General features: G+C 39.1%; 4 protein-coding genes across 6 annotated transcripts; 2 read left to right on the forward strand and 2 right to left on the reverse strand.

The window, feature by feature from the left end:
• Positions 1–10: 10 nt before the first annotated feature.
• On the forward strand, positions 11–12,610 carry LOC114540555 (swi5-dependent recombination DNA repair protein 1 homolog). The gene is made up of 6 exons (XM_028560675.1): positions 11–45; positions 134–162; positions 260–416; positions 510–655; positions 1,000–1,197; positions 12,543–12,610. Exons 1-5 carry the CDS (start codon positions 12–14, stop codon positions 1,180–1,182), a joined length of 549 nt encoding a protein of 182 aa, XP_028416476.1. The 5' UTR covers position 11; the 3' UTR covers positions 1,183–1,197; positions 12,543–12,610.
• LOC114540557 (proprotein convertase subtilisin/kexin type 5-like) lies at positions 1,616–10,823 on the reverse strand. The gene is given in 20 exon segments (XM_028560676.1): positions 1,616–2,927; positions 3,072–3,231; positions 3,233–3,804; positions 3,998–4,209; positions 4,411–4,729; positions 4,811–5,154; positions 5,268–5,554; positions 6,084–6,250; positions 6,523–6,815; positions 7,199–7,420; positions 7,558–7,658; positions 7,852–8,064; positions 8,287–8,459; positions 8,868–8,956; positions 9,040–9,116; positions 9,291–9,328; positions 9,414–9,519; positions 10,057–10,149; positions 10,288–10,392; positions 10,502–10,823. Coding segments are annotated over 20 exon segments (4,800 nt in total). The 5' UTR covers positions 10,685–10,823; the 3' UTR covers positions 1,616–1,881.
• LOC114540552 (isocitrate dehydrogenase [NAD] subunit alpha, mitochondrial-like) lies at positions 12,144–14,985 on the reverse strand. The gene is given in 13 exon segments (XM_028560670.1): positions 12,144–12,415; positions 12,624–12,776; positions 12,974–13,058; positions 13,205–13,269; positions 13,352–13,454; positions 13,568–13,701; positions 13,785–13,914; positions 13,988–14,045; positions 14,160–14,216; positions 14,219–14,273; positions 14,421–14,504; positions 14,598–14,645; positions 14,846–14,985. Coding segments are annotated over 13 exon segments (1,158 nt in total). The 5' UTR covers positions 14,951–14,985; the 3' UTR covers positions 12,144–12,334.
• Positions 13,846–20,094, forward strand: LOC114540554 (ribosome biogenesis protein NSA2 homolog). Of its 3 annotated transcripts, XM_028560673.1 has the most exons (12): positions 13,846–13,937; positions 15,704–15,771; positions 15,857–15,922; positions 16,010–16,063; positions 16,231–16,381; positions 16,629–16,713; positions 16,811–16,905; positions 17,179–17,217; positions 17,395–17,496; positions 17,584–17,635; positions 17,749–17,821; positions 20,011–20,094. In XM_028560673.1, exons 1-11 carry the CDS (start codon positions 13,920–13,922, stop codon positions 17,814–17,816), a joined length of 798 nt encoding a protein of 265 aa, XP_028416474.1. In that variant the 5' UTR covers positions 13,846–13,919; the 3' UTR covers positions 17,817–17,821; positions 20,011–20,094. The 3 variants fall into 3 exon arrangements, with proteins under 3 accessions (XP_028416474.1, XP_028416473.1, XP_028416475.1); XM_028560672.1 differs by lacking the exon at positions 20,011–20,094 and having other exon boundaries at positions 13,847–13,937; positions 17,749–18,125; XM_028560674.1 differs by lacking the exons at positions 13,846–13,937; positions 20,011–20,094 and adding an exon at positions 15,379–15,558 and having other exon boundaries at positions 17,749–18,125.
• Positions 20,095–20,099: the final 5 nt, after the last annotated feature.

Below are 20,099 nucleotides of genomic sequence, written 5' to 3' on the forward strand. Positions count from 1 at the left end.
GGAAATTCAAAATGGCGGACGAAGGAGACGAAGTTCCCGTTGCAGGTAAAACGGATTTATTTGCTTCTTTACTTCTCCAAAGTTTGAATATAACTGTACGTCCTGTAACCATTACCTTTGTTAATATTTCTAGGGTCAAAGGGAAAGGCGATCTCGAATCAGGTACAAGTTATTGCGAATTTTAAAATATGGACGTATTATATCATGATATGTGCATATTAAATGCTTATAAATTGACCTTTGAAACACTTTTTACTAGGCAATGGACAAAAAGGAGGGAAAATCTTCAATGCTAATGCAAAGTCCACGGATATCATCACAATTTGCTTCACCATTGAGCAGCAAACGTTCTTCCTCAGACTCAGAGCAGAGTTTTCGTTGTAAAAGAACCAAGTTGAACGGCAAAGCCCGCAAAGGTATTAACCAAAATGTTACAAGAATGCTTATTTCATTGATCTGCAATGTTTGATGTACTAGTGATGACTATCTTTTGACTTTTCTCCTCGTAGAGAACGACGACGTTGACAGAGTCAGAGAGTCGTGTAGTCGTTCTTCAAAAGAGGATTACGATAAAACGAAGGAATTGGAAAAAATTCTAAAGGATAAAGAAGAATTGTTACGAAAGTTAAAGCTGGTGAAGATGTACAGAGCTAAGGTAATTAATAATGGTCTAGATAAGATTAATATTTAATGGTAACACAAATTTATTGAAATAGGTAACAAAGATTAAAATCATAAACATAGCAACGTGTATTCTGCGAGAATTTTTCAATGTGGGCAAGCAAATGACTTCTAGGGGGCATCTGGCCTCCGTCCCAAATGGCCAAACATCCACGAGACCTTCTCACGATGTGCTAGCGAGATCATGAGTCTATACACATGTATAGGAAGTCTCTTCACCTCTCTCCATTTGTGGAACTGAATTTATATAAAATACATCAGAAAGAGAGTTTTGTTGCTGAACAGTTGGGAATTAAAACATTTCTTTCTTTCCTTCAGAACAATCTAAACGATCTCGAAGAACTGATCAAAAAATGGCGTTCCATCTCTCAGCAAGCTGCGCAGGATTTGTTTAAGAAGTTCAACCAAGAACATTCATTAACTATGGGAGAATTTCTCAACGGTTTGGGAGTGAAATTCGACTTAATACAATATTCTGAAGACGAAGATGCGTTCTACTGAGGAAAATATTACAAGGTAGGAAAATAAGGATTTTTGTAGTTGGGCTATGTTTAATGTATATATAGAGTTTTACCGGGATTTAATACTTTCCACAGTAAATATGCGCGATTTTTAACAACAGGATTATTAAATGCACGCAATGTTGCTTCGGAAAAGCCTTTACAAATTTACTGTTCTGAACTCGACCGTTGTGCGGATAAAAGGCATGGTATTAGAGTATTAGAATTGAGTATGTAAGAAAATGTAGGAAACGTAACTATAAAAGCAAAGTGCAAAGCGATTTACAAACAATTTATTGGCTCGTGTTGGATAGAATCTGTAGTGCAGGCAGCGGGAATTTTAAATGCACAAATCTCGTACAAGGTTGTCTGATGCAGGAATACTGGAATCATAAACAAACGATTTTGCGACCAAAGAAACGACACAAAATATGTATAAATTTAAAAATGTATTATTCGTGTATGTACGCGCCTTTTCACCATCTCCTATTTTCACACATACATGCATCCACACGTATTGAAAACGATACGACATGTTTTCCAATTGATATAATATATTAAAATATAGAATTTAAATTTGTAAAAAATGTATTTTTGGGATTGCACTGCAAACACAGCAAGTCAAATATTTCTTGAATAATATTCCAATACTTCAATTCCTATAATACGGAAAATTCCGGCGTTGTGGTTTCAATTCCGATTACATTTCATTATGATCGTGATCATGGTCGTGGTCATCGAGCATTGCGATTCTTTCCGACTGATCATCGCGGATGTAGACACTTGGGACGTCGTTCTTCGATATTTCAACACTCGACGCGGAGTTATTCTCAACTTTTGTGTAGCCTTTGCTCGAGCGAGGTTTGAAGAGACCGAAAAGCGCAAATATTGCGAGCAGCGATAAGCATGTTGCCAATGAGATTAAGATGAAATGGTTTTCTATTTTATTCCGTGAGGAATTCTCGTCGTCGTTTTGATGAGGAAGCAGAGCTGAGCGCCGTCCAGTTATGTTCGTATAAGGGCAGTCAGTGTTACACGTTTTGCAGGTCCTCGTATTCTCGTCCAGTTTGTGGTCGATCGAGCATTCTTGAACGCAGTATCTTCCCTGGTAGTAAAGATCCATACGACAAGATGTGCAGGCGTCGGGTCCTGCCTGCGTGCAGGTTGCGCACGATGGATGGCACGTCTTACACTCGGGCAAGCCGTTGGACTCTCCCTCGTAGGTTCCTGGTGGACAGTTCTTGACGCAAGTAAAATTGAAGAGTTTTTTGCCTTCGTGGCAACTCAAGCACTCCTGGCTGGTCGATCCTTTGCACGTCTTGCAACCGGTACTGCACGTGTAGCATGTACCCTTGTTCTTATACTGGTTGCCTGGACAGGGGGATAAACACTGACCTAGGGTCAATGAACGTCTGGGGTCGCAGCTCGTACAAGCGACCTTTCCCCTGCCTGAACAGGTTCGACACGTCGGATGACAAGCTTCGCACCGCGACCCCTCGTCATTTCTGTACATGCCGTCTCGGCAAGACCTTTGACACACGGTTCCTTGGAGACTATCTTTACTGTCCTTGCACGATAGGCATTGGTCGAATGTTGAGCCCATGCACGTGGCACATGATGCGTGACACGGAACGCATTTGCGTTCTGCACGATTCAGAACGAAACCGGGCGAACACACTCTCACGCAAACGTTGTTTTCGAGCACCAACGGTGTTAAACATTTTCTACAGTTTGACAGACCGTTTCCTAGTAAATGAAAGAATCCTGAGTTAGAAACAACAAACAAAGCGTTTGAACATTTCCGAACCATATTTAACTATATCCCTTAGTAGAGACCTCTATCTACCATTCTATTAGGCTTGAAACAGCAAACAAATTAAAGTGGCTCACCTCCGCTACATTCTTTGCAGTAGTAATCACATGGCTGACAGTTTTTGACATATTCATTGAAGTAATACCTAGTCGGGCATCTCGATCTGCACTGCGCTTGAAACAGGACCAATCCTGGCCTACATGAAGTACAGCGACTTCTACCAGCACCGACGCAGTCAAACAGAGCCATCGCAAGGCAAGCATCGGTTGAAATCCTTCGATAGAAACATCCCAGATGGACATGCGGTCACACACTCGTTCTTGAACAATATCCGTGGCGGAGCGCACTCTATACAACTTGTAGGCGAGCCAGCGCAATCTTTACAAGCGGTATTACATGGCGCACATGCGTTCGTCGTATTCTCACCGTAAAATCCTTTAGGGCAATGAGGTATACACTTCCTTTCGTGGAGCCATAAGCCTGGGACGCATCTCAAACATACACTTGGTTTACCACAGTTCAGACACTCGGAGGGGCATGGCTCGCACAGTGTACTTGAGATATCCTCGTAGTAGCCACGTTCAGGACAATTAAGCGAGCACAATCCGCTCTCGGGATCTCTAAACTTCACTCCTTTGCACCTCAGACAATCGTACTTGCTGGGACCCGAACAAACTGAGCAAGAAACGTGACATTCTGAGCAATGATCTTGTGTTTTGTTTCCAACGTTTTTAGAAGCCAGTGTGCTGTTATAAAATGTCCCATCTTCGCACACGGACTTGCATGCTCCTTCATCTTTACTGAAACCCTCTAAAAAGAGAACGTCTATGTGAAAGATCATGTCAAAGTGTCATGTTTTAAATTATTTTGTGGACGTATTTCATAGCCTATCTTCTATGTATTCTATTGTTTGAATGTTCTGCAATGAAAAGCGTTTTTCCTGTTGCGAGAACACCTAAGTTTACTGCTCTAAAAAGCGTGCGAAGAAATGGCATATTTCTACCTTTGCATTTTGTGCAGTTCGTTGCTATCCCTGAACATCCCTCGCACGTTAGCGAGCAGGGCTGACATCGTCCTCTTTTATCCGCAAACATCCCTGCGGGACATTGCTTCAGGCAGCTGTTTTCGAAGAAGACAAAGCCATTGTCACACGTCAAACACTCGTTACGACCGCCTCCGAAACAGCTGGAACAGTTGTCATAACACGTCAAACACCTGCGAGAAATATCATCAGAATAAGCTGTTGAACTTTTTACGAAAACCGATGACAACACGTTACAGGAATGAACCAGTTGAAATGTCGAAGGATGGTAGTAATCTAATGCATCCAGTTGCAGTTTATTTCGTTTGAAAGTTTCACTTTTCGTTATGGCATCATTTGAAAATCTTTCCGCACAAAACAGTCGTAATACTTACTTGTTGTTTCTACCGTAGGTTCCGGTCGGGCAAATCGCCTTACATTCGTTTCCATGGAGATACGTATAACCTGAGCAGGCGGTACAATGGGTAGGCGGACCAAGACATGCCGCACAGGAGGGGTGACAGTATTTACACCGGAAACTCTGTACCTCAGGGTATGTACCCCTCGGACATGCGTCGATCGTCACGCATTTTTGTTTCCATAGAAACATGGCTTGACCACAGGCCGTGCAGTGTGAGGGATGATCAGGGTCACATGCGCTACAATTTGATCCACATTTCACACATGTGTCCTCGGATATCCTATGACTTGATCCTGGAAGATGGAGGATAATAATGAATACAGCTAGATATAGGAAACGAAAGCTGGTTTCTGGTATCAAATTTGTCTTCTTACCCGATGGACAATTATCTAAACACAATCCTGTTCCATCGTCCGTTCTAACCAATCCATCTTTACATGACGTACAATCAGTATTCAGCGGACCTTTGCAATGCTTGCATGAAGTATCGCACGGCACACATTGATGATCGCTGCCGTAGAAACCGGAGGGGCACGTCAGCATACACATCCCTCTGTGTAAATACGCATCATGTGTTACCCCTTCACGACTTACTGTGGTCACCCCACATTTAGTGCAGGACCATGCACTGCCGTTGTTGCACGTCAAACATGAAAGATGGCATTGCACACAGAGGTCATTTGACACGTATTCATTGCTTTTGCAGTCGATAACACACCTGGAGGTGAGAGAGAAAGATGAGAGTTTGCCTGCAACCCCCCCCCCCCTTATTTACCAATTTTCACTGCACTCACATGCACGCGCACACCCTCTACCTACCAACCAACTGACCTGTTCATCTCAAGCTTATGATCCTCCTTGCAAGAAGTACAAAATATGGCTTTGCCGCTGCAGGTCAGACACTTGGGATCGCATCTCTGGCAGATTCCCTCGTTTGCAAACCACCCATCCGTGCAGTCTTTGACGCAGATTCCTTCCTTGAGCAGCTTCGGTTCTTTACATGAAGTACAGTGGTTGAATTCTGGCCCTTTACATTTCTCACAAGTGTTGGAACAAGTCTTGCAATCCTTCGTTGCCTCAACGGCGTATTCGTTGTCGTGACATTTGTTTACACAAACCTAAGAGACAATGCTCACAGATTGAAGATCTGGACAAAGCACCTGAATGAAACGCCACAGGCCAAGGCACCTAACTCTCAGTTAACGGATGTAAATGCTTGTATTTATGCAGGTAGCCAAAAAATATTTGCAGTTAGTCTTGCGTGGTCTAAAACCGTCTACTTTTCCTGCAACTTGTAAATTGTGTCAGAGACCAAACATTGACAAAAATTATACTTTTTCAGTTGTTTGTTTTATTTCTTCAAAACTAAGTGGCATCATTTGATGATGATTTCAAAGTCTTATTAGTCTCTAGTCGGTTCATATTGCACATTGTATTGGAAAAAATTTTAAATTTTTCACTTCTCTTCAGTGTGCACTAGACTTTTGGCCAGGATTTGCAGTTAGACAGTTCAGGCACCTGCAGGTAGTTGTTGCTACCCAGCATCCCAACATCTGACATTCATGAGATGAAATATTTTGACAACTTGTGAAACATCACAAGATATATCGTTTTGATGCAAAAGTAAAGACTTTCGCTTCGACTTACTCCGTTTGACCTGTAGTGCGCACACTCGGAACAGTCTCGGGCGGTCGGACCGTGACATCCTCCTTTGCATTCGCTGGAGCAGTTTGTATACGCAATTCCTGGCTCTTCCTGGGTGCCATGGAAACGGAGTTGCCAGCCTCTTAAAGTACCAGTGTTAGCAGTGCTACCTGCAAGAAGAGATATTCCGTTTAGTTGATCTCATTGAAGGATACTTTCGGATGAGAGATATACGATTGTCCTAATCATCAGACCCAGAACTGTGTACAAGGAAGAGTGGGATATGGTAAAAGTGTGGTGTACGAAGTGGGATATGGCATAGGAGTGTGGTGTACGAAGTGGGATATGACTTAGGAGTGTGATGTACGAAGTGGGATATGGTAGGACCGGAATGATATTATCTGAACTATGACGCTATCGCACGTCTTGTGCTACCACTTACCAACATTCTCGATCTCCAGCTTCCACTTTCCTTTCGGATTTTCCTCCCAGGTATGCGTAGACATGAACGCCCAGTTATTAAATCCTTTTGCCGAGTAGTCCATCCTTCGCTTGCCCAGCAGTGTCGACCGTGTTCCCTGGGGCGAGGTGATGTAGATGGTGAGATCACCTCGTCGTGTAAACGATAAGGACAGTATGACTTCCACGTGCTCCAAATACCGGATGTGGTTCTCAGTTCCCTCGCAACCTGTGGTATCTCTTTCGACGGTCAGACTACCTTTAACAGGAATTGCTCTGGAACAAAATCAAGTAAACACAAACTAGTTAATGGTGTTCAAAATGAACCATTTTCAGCGGAAGATAAGATATCTTTTATGCATATTCATTTCCGTGTATCTGGTTCATGTGAAGGGAAGTCCACAAGGTCTACAGAAAGTCTCTTCTAAAACGCTATTATTGTTCCAAACCAATTTAAATCATTGCTCCTTTCACAGTTTCAGTAAAGCTAAAAACTTCTACAAAACTAGCTTATTGTCGGTGGGTAATTCAGTCTGACCTAAACAGTTCTGCCTGGCGAGAAAGATCCAGTTTAACTGTTGTTGTTTTTTTGCAAGAGGAAAACAAAAACTCGTTTATTGATAATGTCTCTCTCTAACTCTTTCAGTTAAATTTCTCACCGGGGGGTGGTATCCTTCGCTTCACTGCAGCATCGTTTCTCAGGGGATCTCTTCCATCTTTTGGCGAGGTCTACTAAGTCCTTAGCGTCCAACAAACCATAGCCAAAGCGATGGCTGATTCTTCGCCCGACACCATTGGTAACCCAGTCGTTCGACTTAAGTTTGTTAGGTTTTGACGTTCGTACAACAATGTGCTGCATATCACGCCACGTTAACTTTGGACTGAAAGAAACGAAGTCGAGGAAAAAACATGAAAACGCTTGAATTTATGCTCCACCTTTTGAGTGATGATAATCAATTTTTTAGTTGAGAGCGCTGCTTTATTTTGACGGTGGGTAAACTCTGAGATTATGGCTTACTTCGCTTCCAATGCTAGTGCCAGTATTCCAGCTGCAAGTGGAGCAGAGGCCGAAGTTCCTGTGTGGTCTGAGGTACATCTATGATGGAGATCTGTTGTTACCTGAAGCCGGAAAAAGAGTTTAGAAGGCGAGACATGCCCGGCTTAAGCGGGAGAAAGTTGACAAGCCAGAGGATCAATGGGATACTCATGCATGAACTCTCAAACAGAAAAAGCCCGAGTTTCCACGAGATAATCATCAATTCTTATGCCAGAGTCACGTTCATCCCAACTTTGGCGGGAAGAAATCACTTACTATTTTCCTCATTCCCCAGGAACCGCTACTAAAAGTTGATGCCAGTGTGGAAGCGCAGAATTCTGAATACCAAGGGCTGGTACCATGTTCAGTTGCAGAACTAATAGACAGGGTATAAATACTGTTCGTGTAACCATCGCAGTTGCAGTTATCTTGATCACGACCACCGTTCCCTGATGCCCACACGAAGATATTCCCAAGGCCACCACGACCCTAAACGGAAACACGGATATAATGATGGTGAACATCTGGTTGTTTGGATGGTATCTGAACAATCTGGTGGTCCAGCTAAGAAAGATATCTCAAACATGGTGGTGTAGTGTAGGTAGTATTCTACAATAAACTGTCGTGGTTTGTGTGTGAACTATCTGAGAAAGATATCTGAGATATGGTGGGTTTTTCAATCCGTATGAGCAAATTTGTCATGTTTCGCACCTTAGCGATTCCTTCGGAGAATGCGACTTTTGCAAGTGGACCTGGTCCGTCCACCGTCTTTCCATCATCGTCTGGCCCCCAGCTTGAACTGTAAATATCTATATGCTCTGGTTTGTAACTTAAGGAGTGCGCTTCTACAACATCCGTCACCTCACCGTCTAACATACGAATACCTGGAAAAATAGAAGAGGAATCTCTTCAGAAATCATTGCTTTTCGCAGGAAACATTGACTGCGTGTTGACAAGGGAATATGCGCGCTTTGAAGCACATGAATACATAAGCTTGTAGGAATGTTTCAGCGATGAAATATTACTTAATCCGTAATAAAAACCATATCATGTGTTTAACTTTAATCCAAAGATATGCATATGGAATGTCAAGAAAGAGTACAGGGTGTAAGCTGAAAGATACCCGCTTGAATGCAACAACAGACGGTGGGCATAAAAATAGGTACACATGCATGTACATGAACAATGGGTTACTTTAATTGATGCCACCAACAGACTGGAGTTGTGATAGTTTATCAACAACTAAGGAAAGGTTATTTGCTAAGAGTCAAGCTGATGAAATATTTGTTGACCTCCAACTTTGGCACCATAAGCTACGCCAACACCACAATGAGTGTTTCCAGCAACCGCAGCGACCTCACCAGCACATCTTGTTCCATGCCTGATAGAATGAAAGGGAAGAAAGGCTGTGAGAGGAACAGTATTACAGTAGGTTGTAATAGTTTCCGGTGTTGAGTAACACACCTGTTTTCGTCATTATATGTTGGTCTTGGTTGAGGGTCAGGATCGTTGCTGTTGTAGTCAAAACTCGCATCAGGATCCTATGAAATATTTCAATTGAAAGATAACTTGGTGTTTATTTGTGCAGGTACACTTGTGATGGTGTGAAAAAAATTGAAATTCTATGATATATAGGCAGTATTCTTGTCATGTTGAATGCTATTCTGCCCTATTGGAACCTAAAATTGAATATTTTCCAGTATTATCCTACATACATAATTTGCTTTCAGGTCAGGATGGTCTTTTTCGATTCCTACATGATAAATACATATTAAATTATAGTAGTTACATAAGTTGTAATGCAAAGTTAGTTATGATGTGTGTGAATTTCGACTGACCGTCATCTAAGATTGACACAGAAACACCTCGGCCTGTGTAGTTCAACTGTTTCCACACAGCTATAACATTGTGGTCATAATTCTTGAACAGCTTGGCATTATTATGCTTGAAAATATCATAAAAAAAGAGATTCATTTATTAACTTTGAAGGATGTGTTATAATCATTACTGACAGGACTCTAATCTTATGATAAAGTACAAACAGGGCTAGAATATTGAGGTTTTAGATGGACTTAGTGCCAAGCAATATCTATCCAACCTATTTATGCAATCAAATATTTGAACAGCTATGATACAATCCAAGCTAGGAAGTAAAAGTCTAATCATGCATCACATAAATGCTATTGTGCAATACAAACACTTGAAATTTTTATTGGACAAGCCAATATACATTTAAAGGCTTTTTTTCTAAGTATTTCCTTAGGGCATGTTCACCAGAAAAATAGCAAGCCGGCTTTTTAAAACGAGGAAAGCTATATTTTTGGTATTTCCGTGCTTTCTCTACCCCCAAGGGCAGTTTGTTGACAAATATTATATCTCTGTACGGAATATTGCTACATTTTAGAATGATTCCATTATTCTAGGACTTCGAGGAATTCTAATTTTGAAAAGAGTATGAGATAATTATATTGAATTTCTTACCAAATACCACTGTTTGTTCCACAAGGGATCGGGAAATAATAAGGCATCTCTTTTCACTCTTCTTTTAACAGCTTGCTGTTCGACCCATTTTACCTGCCGAAAAGCGAAATAAGATGGTTTTAATTTGCATGTCAGCGTGTGTCAAAAACATTGGTCTTCGGCACGATATTGTCGATGTCTACGATGCTGTAGTATTAAATCGCCAAATAATACAAAAGAATCGTGACAAACCTTAATCTCCCTAGACAATCGTGAAGTATGCTCCAGCGATTCCCGTCGCATACGCTTAGAATGCGCACGATGTTTGAAATGGTAGTACCCGTCAAGAGTTCCAACCTTGTAAGATAATTTTGTAACACGTTCTATAAAGGGCCTCTGTAATTCCTCAAAGCTTGCTTCTTGTATACATCGTCATACACAGATATTTCTACGGTTTTAACCTTACCTGACCAAGGTTTATCATGCCATGTCGACGAGCAATTTCATTCACTTTTTCCTGGTCTACGTTTGGGATGTGAACTGCCCATGTATTCGTGTAGTATTGTGATGATGATGCGTCGCTACCTACCCGTAGTTGTATAAAAATACACACAAGAAAAACCTTACGTACGATCGTTAGAAAAATCATGACGGATTCACCGCCGATGTTGTTGAGTGTATGTATTGATATACTGTATGTCCAAAAGCATTTAGATCGCCGTGGAGCACTCTAATAAGAGATATCTCGATCCTTATGCTATAAGATATATACTTGACATAGCCATACTTGAAATTATTTCAAAACATAACCCAAGTTGCTAGCCTTCAGCAACGACTTCCTTTAGCTGTGACGTCACAATTTACGAACTTCCGGTACGCAAATTATGCGGTGTTCTAGCGCGTGGTAGTCGAATTTGCGCTTGTTTTGACCACTGTAGTTTTCAATAAAAACAACTGCGTGTTTTTCTCCCTCGTGTGCGTACATGTATCACTGATGTATGAAGGTTTACTAATAATGCAGGCACGGTTAGATTAGCCTCCAGGCAGCCTCGAAAAGTGCCAACATTGTTTGCAAGCCTGTCAAAATAATTAATTTATCAATAGAAGGGTGGGCTGTCGAAGTCTCCCCACAGGTTGCGACTTAGGGCGACTTACGATCTGCTTAAGATCTAGTTTAAAGGATTCGTTTCTTCTTCTTGGGCGGATTACTATCTTCTATACTGTGAGTTAACTTAAGTACTACAGTGGATAAAAAAAGCATCGTACGTGACTACTGCTAAGGTTTCAAGCAAGCGTCCTGCGGAAAATGTCTTTCAACGCCCGCTTGAGAGCAATCTATTCTTCCCGGTCGTTTTAAGTTCCTCTCTTGATTGCAAATACCCAGCTGCTCTTTCAAGCTTGTTTATCTGATCGTCTCTAGATATCGCTGATAATGAAATACAGAACAGGGCAGGCTACTTTTAGTCTCTTACCATCTCAAGCAAAACCAATTCAATATAAATGAAATTGCTATGCCCTTACACCTCTTATTGGATTTCCAGTTTAAAAATGCGGCTTCCCTAAGCTTCAACATTGTGTGTTGATTGATATAGCCCAGACCTGCAATTTTTGATATGATAATTTGGAAGATTGATATTTAAATGCATTAGTCATGTGACTGATATCTCACTTCAATTATTTTCCATCTGGTACCTTCAGCAAATACCGAATAATTGCCAGAGGAATCTTTGTTGTGTCTTATTTGAATAGCTCAACTGTGATATGTGCTCCTTTTAATATCCTGAAACAAACATTGCATTCATGTTTGAGTTCTTTCATGACATGTTTTAACAGCTGTTACAGCCTATTCAGAAATTCCGTATTTTCTCGTTACAGGTTTTATAGATTCCGTGTTTTTACGTCCCTCTGTCCATTCCCAGTTCCTTCATTTCTATTTCTTTCACCTTGAATAGCCCAGTTGCGTATACCATAAACTGGAGTGGTATATCTTTCTGTCGAAATATTACATCACAAACTAAAGTGACCCATTGTTCATTTCGACAGGATCCTTATAGATCAACACTCAATATATATCACCACACACAATCATCTTGGCAAATTCATTTATTTCAGCGAAAAATATTTACAGCCGAAGTTTTTTTTCTTCTCACTAATAAATACAGCCATTGATCACATGAAATGATTTTAAACGCAATGGCTTTATGTGTCAACAATTCATGTAGAATCCTGCGAGATCATTTTACGTCCCTGGGTACATTCCGTCCAGTGTAAAAGACAACTGTTATTTATGCTGTCACAGCTAAGATCGTTTTAAGTTGTTGCAGATTTCTTCTGTAAAAGCTGAGCAGCTTGCATCCCCACCAAGATCGCGCGTGCGAACCTAGATTAAGCAAGTGATGATTTTAAGTTTAAACAGTTTGAGTTCATTTCATTGTCATTGATTTCACGTTTGGTTGAATCACAGCTGTTAAGTTAACTGGGATCATTTCATTTTTCATTTAAAACAGAGCTTCAAAGAGAATGGGAACGTCGGACGGAAGAGACTCGTGAACGTAGAGTTCCTGTTTCAAAGTTTACCCTTATCCTACCTTTCCTTCTTTGATGGTGGAAAGCGTTGCTTGTTCAATTTGGCTCGCGTGTTCACCAAGATTCATATGACGTAACATCATCACGGCGCTTAGCAACAATGCTGTGGGATTTGCCTTGTCTTCTCCAGCGATATCTGGGGCTGTTCCGTGAACCTGGCAAGAGGTGAGGTCAGATATTTTGAAACAGTAAACATATGGTTTCAGTATTTTCATGGAGAACAAACTCATATCAGGCAGGTCTACCAGTTTTCCACTATTCTGTATGGGATTACATTCCCAGGAGACAGGGAAACCTACATAATTTTAGGCTATAACAGCTTTGCCTGTTTTACCCAAAGTTTATAAATTACCGATTCAAATATGGCTACTCCATCTTCACCAATATTTCCGCTTGGTGTGACACCAAGACCTCCAACTAATCCAGCGCAAAGGTCGCTGCAAAGAAATTTGAATGGTTGGAAGTCATCTCGGTTTATGTGAAAGCAAAAGTGCATGGCCGGGTTGTGTGGCATAAATGTTTATACAGTGTTTGGTAGCTACAGTTGTTGGTTAAAATCGTCCAACATGGTGTCATCAACTACCTCAGTATGTCACCATACAGGTTGGGCATGACCAACACATCGTACTGGCTTGGATCTTTTACAATCTATGTGGTAGATGAAACAAGAATGTTTTTGAAAACTCTGATGAAGAGGCAGAGATATGGTGCTGGGAGAATGGGTGCTTACATTTAGGCAGGTTGTATCAAGATACGTTTCCTGGTATCTAATGTCTTTGTACTTCTCTGCAACTTCACGACAACACTGCAGGAACAGCCCATCGGATTTCCGCCTGTATCCATTGAAAAGGCATGAATTTATGACAGAGTAAATGTCAAGCACAGAAACAACATTTGACGGGATAATTCTGAAGAGCATTGGATGAACTAGAAGTGATCTTCTTACATGATATTTGCCTTGTGTACAGCTGTAACAGTATGTCTGTTGTTTGCTCTGGCATAACTGAACGCATACTCAGCAACTCTGGATGATGCATTCTTTGTAATCAGTTTGATGCTCTGAACAACACCCTCAACAACCTGAAATCGACATAGCAGGAAATTGATAGCAAGCAATGCAATCCAGCAAAGGATGAAATACCCTGGAGACTTTTTGTGCCTACCAAATGCTCAATACCACTGTATTCACCCTCTGTGTTTTCACGAATTGTGACAAGATTGACATCCTTGTATGCTGTAGGGTAACCTTCAATTGAGCAGCATGGACGGACATTGGCAAACAAGTTGAATGTCCTACGATGGATAGCAAACAACAGGTTTTTTATTTGTTTAACATTTCTTAAATAATTATAATATTTAATCCTACTTTCTTAAAGTAAGATTCAATGATACATGGCCTTTTCCAATCTTTGTTTCCATAGGTCCTATAACACAGAAATGTGTTGTTTTCATATTAAACACCAAATTAATATTCCTTATCGTTTAGCATAGCACGACTAAAGCATCAGGCTGGCTCCATGAATGTACATAAAGTGTACCTTTCAGACCCACTTTATTCTGATTGATAGATTTGATTACTTGCGGCGGGACGTGGTTCTTCCACTTGGTAGGACAATTGGTTCCACATTGACTTCTTCCCAAGTTATAGGAACCTTGAATGAATGAAATTACGATTTACTAAACATGAAATTTTTACCCAAGATCTCACAAAAAACTGCCATACTCTGCAATATGGCTTTCCGCTTCGGTTAACATAGGGCACTGGGGCACACGACTTGGAAATCCTTCAAAATGCTTACCTCTGCTGCGCTAAACACTTCTTTCACAGCATCAGAGATCTCAGGACCAATGCCATGGCCTGGCATGAGGGTAACTTTTCTTACCTTAAAATGTGTTTGTTATAAAGTTTACTGTCTGTTTTTTATAAAACAATACATGCTGTACAAGCTTTATAACTTCTTAGCTTTCAACCATACCTCTGTGCTTAAACATGACTTTTTCAATTTTGTTGGTAAAAGAGAACTCTAAAAACGAAGAGTTTTTTACAACTTTTAAAGTGCCTTTTTTACTCTATCACTTTAGTATCGTTACTATCGTATATTCGAGTTTTAGAGAAAGCAGTTGTTTTGCGCTGTCACTCCTCCCTGAGGAAAAATTGTCTATAACCCATAAAACTTGAACAAAATTTTTCGATTAATAGAAATCGCAATAGGCTAACACTTACTTGTTTTAAAAAAAGGCTCTGTAGTCCTTTTCCTGTCGAGAATTCTCCGCAAACAGCGCCGAAATATCGAGCCCCTTGTTTGATAGCTCTGCTGGAAATCGCCATCTTGGCTCAAATTTAATTTATTCACGTCAACAAAAATGAATATTTCGCAATCGCCGCCCGCTTCTCGTACTTTGACCGACTGCCGACTATAAGCCGCATAAAAGGTCGATTATACTTAATTTTACTATTATACTTAATTTTAATGCATGATTGATTATTGTAAATTTCCCTAGTACTAATAATGTGAATAAATTATTATATATTCATTTAAAAGGTCGATCGAGGCATGGGTAATAAAAACAATTCTGGATAGCAAGGGTTAATTTTGGTTTGCGATCAACAAGGATATATGGGGATACCTATTATTGTTTCAGGACTTTGTATGAATATTTGGGGTTCATCTTCAGTATAAAGGAAGAATGTGTAACTCTAGGGTTTTAAAGGGATAATTTATAAAGGTCATATAGGGTTATGCGTAGGGGACAGTGCAGGGCACTTAGAGATTATTCTTCTTCCAGATTTCATTCATAACTTTACACATGTTTGTTGTAAATTTTTTGTTTGATAAATAAAGCGAGAGAAATGTGAGATTTTGGAAAGAATCTGGTTGTGATCTTGAATAAATTTTATTGCATATTAATCCTTTATTCTGGGATATATCAGAGATGGTAAGCCAGCTAGCTTTTCTTTGTATTGTGAAAGATATTTGGGAGTTTTTCTGGTCGGCTTCCTGACCATCGTGATTTATAGTGAAATCATCTGGCAATAGTCTTAACAAAAATGCCAAATAATTTACTGTCTGATTGTATTTAGCCTCAAAATGAACACATCGAGTTATCTCGGAAGAGACATGGCTACCGATTGGATCATTTTGAAAGAAAGTAAGTTGTCTGATTTCAATTGAAGACTGATAAATCACTGTGATAGGTATTTTTTTAAGTGTTAAATGTTTTTGTACACTTACAGACGGAAAAAGGAAGCAAGACAGGTCCATGAAAGAGCTGAACATGCAAGAAAACTCCATGGACTTAGGTAGGAATTTGCACTAGTTGGAGAATTTCCACTTTTGTTTCAACCAAGGAGTACATATCACTAATGGAACTTGATATTTTTGTTCAGAGCCAAACTTTACAACAAGAAACGACATGCAGAAAAGGTGCAAATGAAAAAGACGTAAGTATCATTAATATATGACTCACAATAGTTCTTTTTTATTAAAAAATGTGAAACACTGAAAGTCTGATGTCACACAAAGTTTGCTTGATTTAGTAAAACTAACAATTATGAGGTGTTGATCTGCTCAAAAGCTGCATCTCTTAAATTCTGATCTTCTCCATTAGAATTAAAATGCACCAAGAAAAGAAAACAAAGACAAGAAATGAGGATAAAGTTCCAGATGGAGCTGTACCAGCTTATCTTTTAGATCGAGAGGGGCAATCACGAGCTAAAGTCTTGAGTAATATGATTAAGCAGAAAAGAAAAGAAAAGGCTGTGAGTTCAATTGAATGGTGTCTTTTTAATAGACTATCAAATGGTCCTGTGTCCTGTTTCTCAGAAGGAGCTAGTACATAGTCTCTTCGAAATAACTGCATGGTTGGAACGTACAGCACTAGCAGTAATTTGCTTTGGCACTTGTCAAGGCCCATAGCTATTGATATTTGCACTGTCTTCTTATGTTAAAACTAGTCCAACAAATTTGCATTGTCTTGCTGTAAACTAACAGTCTAATTTTCCTTAGGGTAAATGGGAAGTACCACTGCCAAAAGTGAAGGCAGTTGGAGAGAACGAAGTCTTCAAAGTTGTCAAAACTGGAAAGTCAAGAAGTAATATTTTATTTGCTAATGTTTTTTTATGTTAATTATTCATAAAGTTGAAGTACATTGAGATATTTGGATATTAAATATTTCATCACTCATTTAGGAAAAGGTTGGAAAAGGATGGTCACAAAAGCTTGTTACGTTGGTGAAGGCTTTACAAGAAAACCACCAAAATATGAAAGATTTATCAGACCAATGGTGAGGATGCGGTGGATAGCATATAGCAGCATCACATTTTTTATTTGGGAACTTATTTAACAAGTCATATTACGCTGTTATCTCTGTGACAACCCTATATGGTTTTGTTTTTTCTTTATTGTGCAATGATGATGAATTCCTAATCAACTAATTACTGCACCGTGTCTTAATTTGAGAAGAGTAGTGTCTTGCTCACATGTACAAGAAATGAAACCGCTCAAATTGTTTCTGACGTACAGAAAATTGCCCTAACTAGACTCTTTCCTATCACAGGGTTTACGATTCAAGAAAGCTCATGTCACCCATCCAGAGGTACAGTTTGAATAACCCTTGTTAGTAGTTCCTAAGCTATTTAACATTGTTTTCAAATATTTAAACCATGACTAACTGCACTGTACTCATAACTCATGAGCATATATCTGTTCTTACAGTACTCATTTTGTAAAATTTCTTCATGCATTCGAATAATGAATATTTTCCATCCCACAGCTAAAAGCAACGTTTTGTCTTCCAATTATTGGCATAAAGAAGAATCCACAATCTCCTATGTACACATCCCTGGGTGTTATCACAAAGGGGACAGTTATTGAGGTATTATATATTACACTGTTCTTTGCTAATAAGTTTATAATGCATACATGTTTAGTTATTTTTCTAATGAATTTCATTGTATTCCAGGTGAATGTTAGTGAACTTGGGCTTGTAACTCAAGGTGGAAAAGTTGTTTGGGGTAAGACTTGTTTAAAAATTGTGAAAAAAGAATCATGAAATTTCTTTCCCACCATTGCTTTTTGTATCTGAATTAACTTATAACCTGATCTGACTGGCAAGTTTATATTTTAGGAAAATATGCACAAGTTACGAACAATCCTGAGAATGATGGTTGTATAAATGCAGTGTTACTGGTGTAATATCGGTAAGCGATTTTTTCAGCCAGCTTTGTTTAATATTAAATCACTGTAAATTCACCTGTTAGGTGAAGAGTCATCAGTGATATTCACGCTTTTTTCAACAAAAGTGTGAATGAAGCCGTAAATGTGGGAAGCAATATGCGAGATAGGACACAGATAAGACAAAAACAGTGCACATAATATTTAAATTATATTTTGAAGCATATGCATACATTTGTATGTGACACTTCAGTGTTATCTTTAATCATTTTCATTAATGTGCTGAATATTGTAATTGTTGTCTTTATTGAACATAATAACAATAACTCTATAAATCATATTTGCTTTTTCATGTTTCATGTTTGCTAAAGCATTATTTGTTTGAACCGTAATCCATATATATATATATATATATATATATATATATATATATATATATATATATATATATATATATATATATATATATATATATCATTGTTAAAAAATTGACCAAGAAACGTCTGCAAATAAGTTTCTTTGGAAAGGGAGAGAGAATATCTCTTTTTCAACACGTCAGAGACATCTTAAAAGTCTAAACACAACTATTTTTAGTATACTAGCCCACCACGTTTGGGTCTTGACGCATCCAAATAAATTAGGATGTGTCTTTCACGATTTCACTTGAAAACTCTTATTTAATCTCTTCAAAGCCCATATCTTGTAATCTCTACATCATCTTTGACATCACAACACGTGTTACAAATGGCATTGACATATTTTTATCATTATTTTTTTATTGGAAAACGCGCAATAGCTTTAAAACAGAACAAAAGAGCGAGTCATTTCGGTGTAGTATAATTTTTTAATACTTTTATACAACAGTTCATCCTTATTTTTCTTGCTGTTACAAATTCGCAAGTTTTATGATCAAACTATTCCTTATTATCTCTAACGCTCAGTTAATCCAAGCATCTCAACAATCCAACTCGAGTTTTTACCAGTGAATGGTTTTTACATACAATTTTTACATGCAAAATCTTTTAGGATTCTCTAATAAACCTTCTACGACTTCACTATTCAATTCAAACATACACGTATTTAAAATACTGCTCTCGCATCGAGTTTACATTAGAAACAATTATATTTAATGAATTTGTTGACGAAAGGCACTTTCCTCTTCGTATGTAAATGTAACATGAACTACTTTGCATTTCTATTGTGTTTTTGTCGATGAAAAGGGGAAGAAAAGTACAGATTTTTGATTTTAGATTCTAAATATCATGAGTGCAGCTATTAATGATATATTTATTAGCGCTGTTTGGTTATATGACCGTAATAATTTCTCCGTCATCTACAAAGTCGATAATACGTGCAAAAGATAATTCCCCCCTAGTGTAATAATATTGAATGTTCAGTTGACGATAGAAAACTGTTCGTGTTTTTCGCTGTCTCCGGCCACAGCGTGTCTCAAAGTGAAGAAGATAGGCGCAACACAAACGACAAACACGATGAAGAAACATAAGAGAACCATGATACATTGCATATTACTCAGCCATCTGCTTCCTCTGCCTCTCATTTTGAATGGCACTAAACCGTGCTCAACATCCGGCTCAATTTTTGCGAACGGTACTTGTAACCAAGACATGCTTCTCTCCTTCGGTTTCAGCCATTTCCTGGCCATGTTTTTCGCACCTGCCCTTTACTGCTTCTTTGTCAGGGCATATTTCTATCATCGCGTAATATTCCGAGCCCAAAAGCTCCGTGTTTGTTGTACATGCTTGAGTGTCAAGCAGTTGACTTTTATCATCGTTATGATCGACCTTTTCGTCCATTTTCTGTCGTTTTTTCAGCTGACCTTTGCCCTGTGCAACGTGCTATTTTATGTCCCTGTTATTTCCTTCGCTTTTAAATGTTTTATTACCTCAGAGTCGACTGTTCTTGTTAAAACCACAAGGTTTTGAACTGTGTATTCACGCGAGAGCAAGCTGTACATACTAAATGCTAATGGGGTTTTATGCATCATTATCTATCCAAGGCAGGTGTTTTAAATCTTTCATTGTCAAATATTGGAGTGTTCATTAATTTCTTTCGCCCAACGTTCGCATTTTATGTCACTCACGTGGGAATTTAGATATCTGCCATGAATCTAAAAGATACTGTTTAATATTTTTATTATCATGAATTTAAAAGATACTGTTTAATATTTTTATCATCAAACAAGGATATATTTTAGGAGGTTGTGAGGCCATGCTGAACGATAGACTGGATGATTGAACCACCAGAGATCTTGTGCAAAATGGGATGGACGTTGAAGAAGAGGGT

Source organism: Dendronephthya gigantea, unplaced genomic scaffold (assembly GCF_004324835.1).
Source record: "Dendronephthya gigantea isolate DGI-Jeju-01 unplaced genomic scaffold, DenGig_1.0 000241F, whole genome shotgun sequence".
Taxonomy (NCBI): Eukaryota; Metazoa; Cnidaria; class Anthozoa; order Malacalcyonacea; family Nephtheidae; genus Dendronephthya; species Dendronephthya gigantea.

What these genes read in the sequence shown, in the direction of transcription:
- LOC114540555 (XM_028560675.1), top strand. Translation starts at nt 12, where the DNA reads ATGGCGGACGAAGGAGACGAAGTTCCCGTTGCAG. An exon ending in GAAAGGCGATCTCGAATCAG is followed by an intron (nt 163 to 259) that starts GTACAAGTTATT and finishes ACTTTTTACTAG; the next exon opens with GCAATGGACAAAAAGGAGGG. An exon ending in GAACGGCAAAGCCCGCAAAG is followed by an intron (nt 417 to 509) that starts GTATTAACCAAA and finishes TTCTCCTCGTAG; the next exon opens with AGAACGACGACGTTGACAGA.
- LOC114540554 (XM_028560673.1), top strand. An exon ending in AAGGTGCAAATGAAAAAGAC is followed by an intron (nt 16,064 to 16,230) that starts GTAAGTATCATT and finishes CTTCTCCATTAG; the next exon opens with AATTAAAATGCACCAAGAAA. An exon ending in AAAGATTTATCAGACCAATG is followed by an intron (nt 16,906 to 17,178) that starts GTGAGGATGCGG and finishes TTCCTATCACAG; the next exon opens with GGTTTACGATTCAAGAAAGC.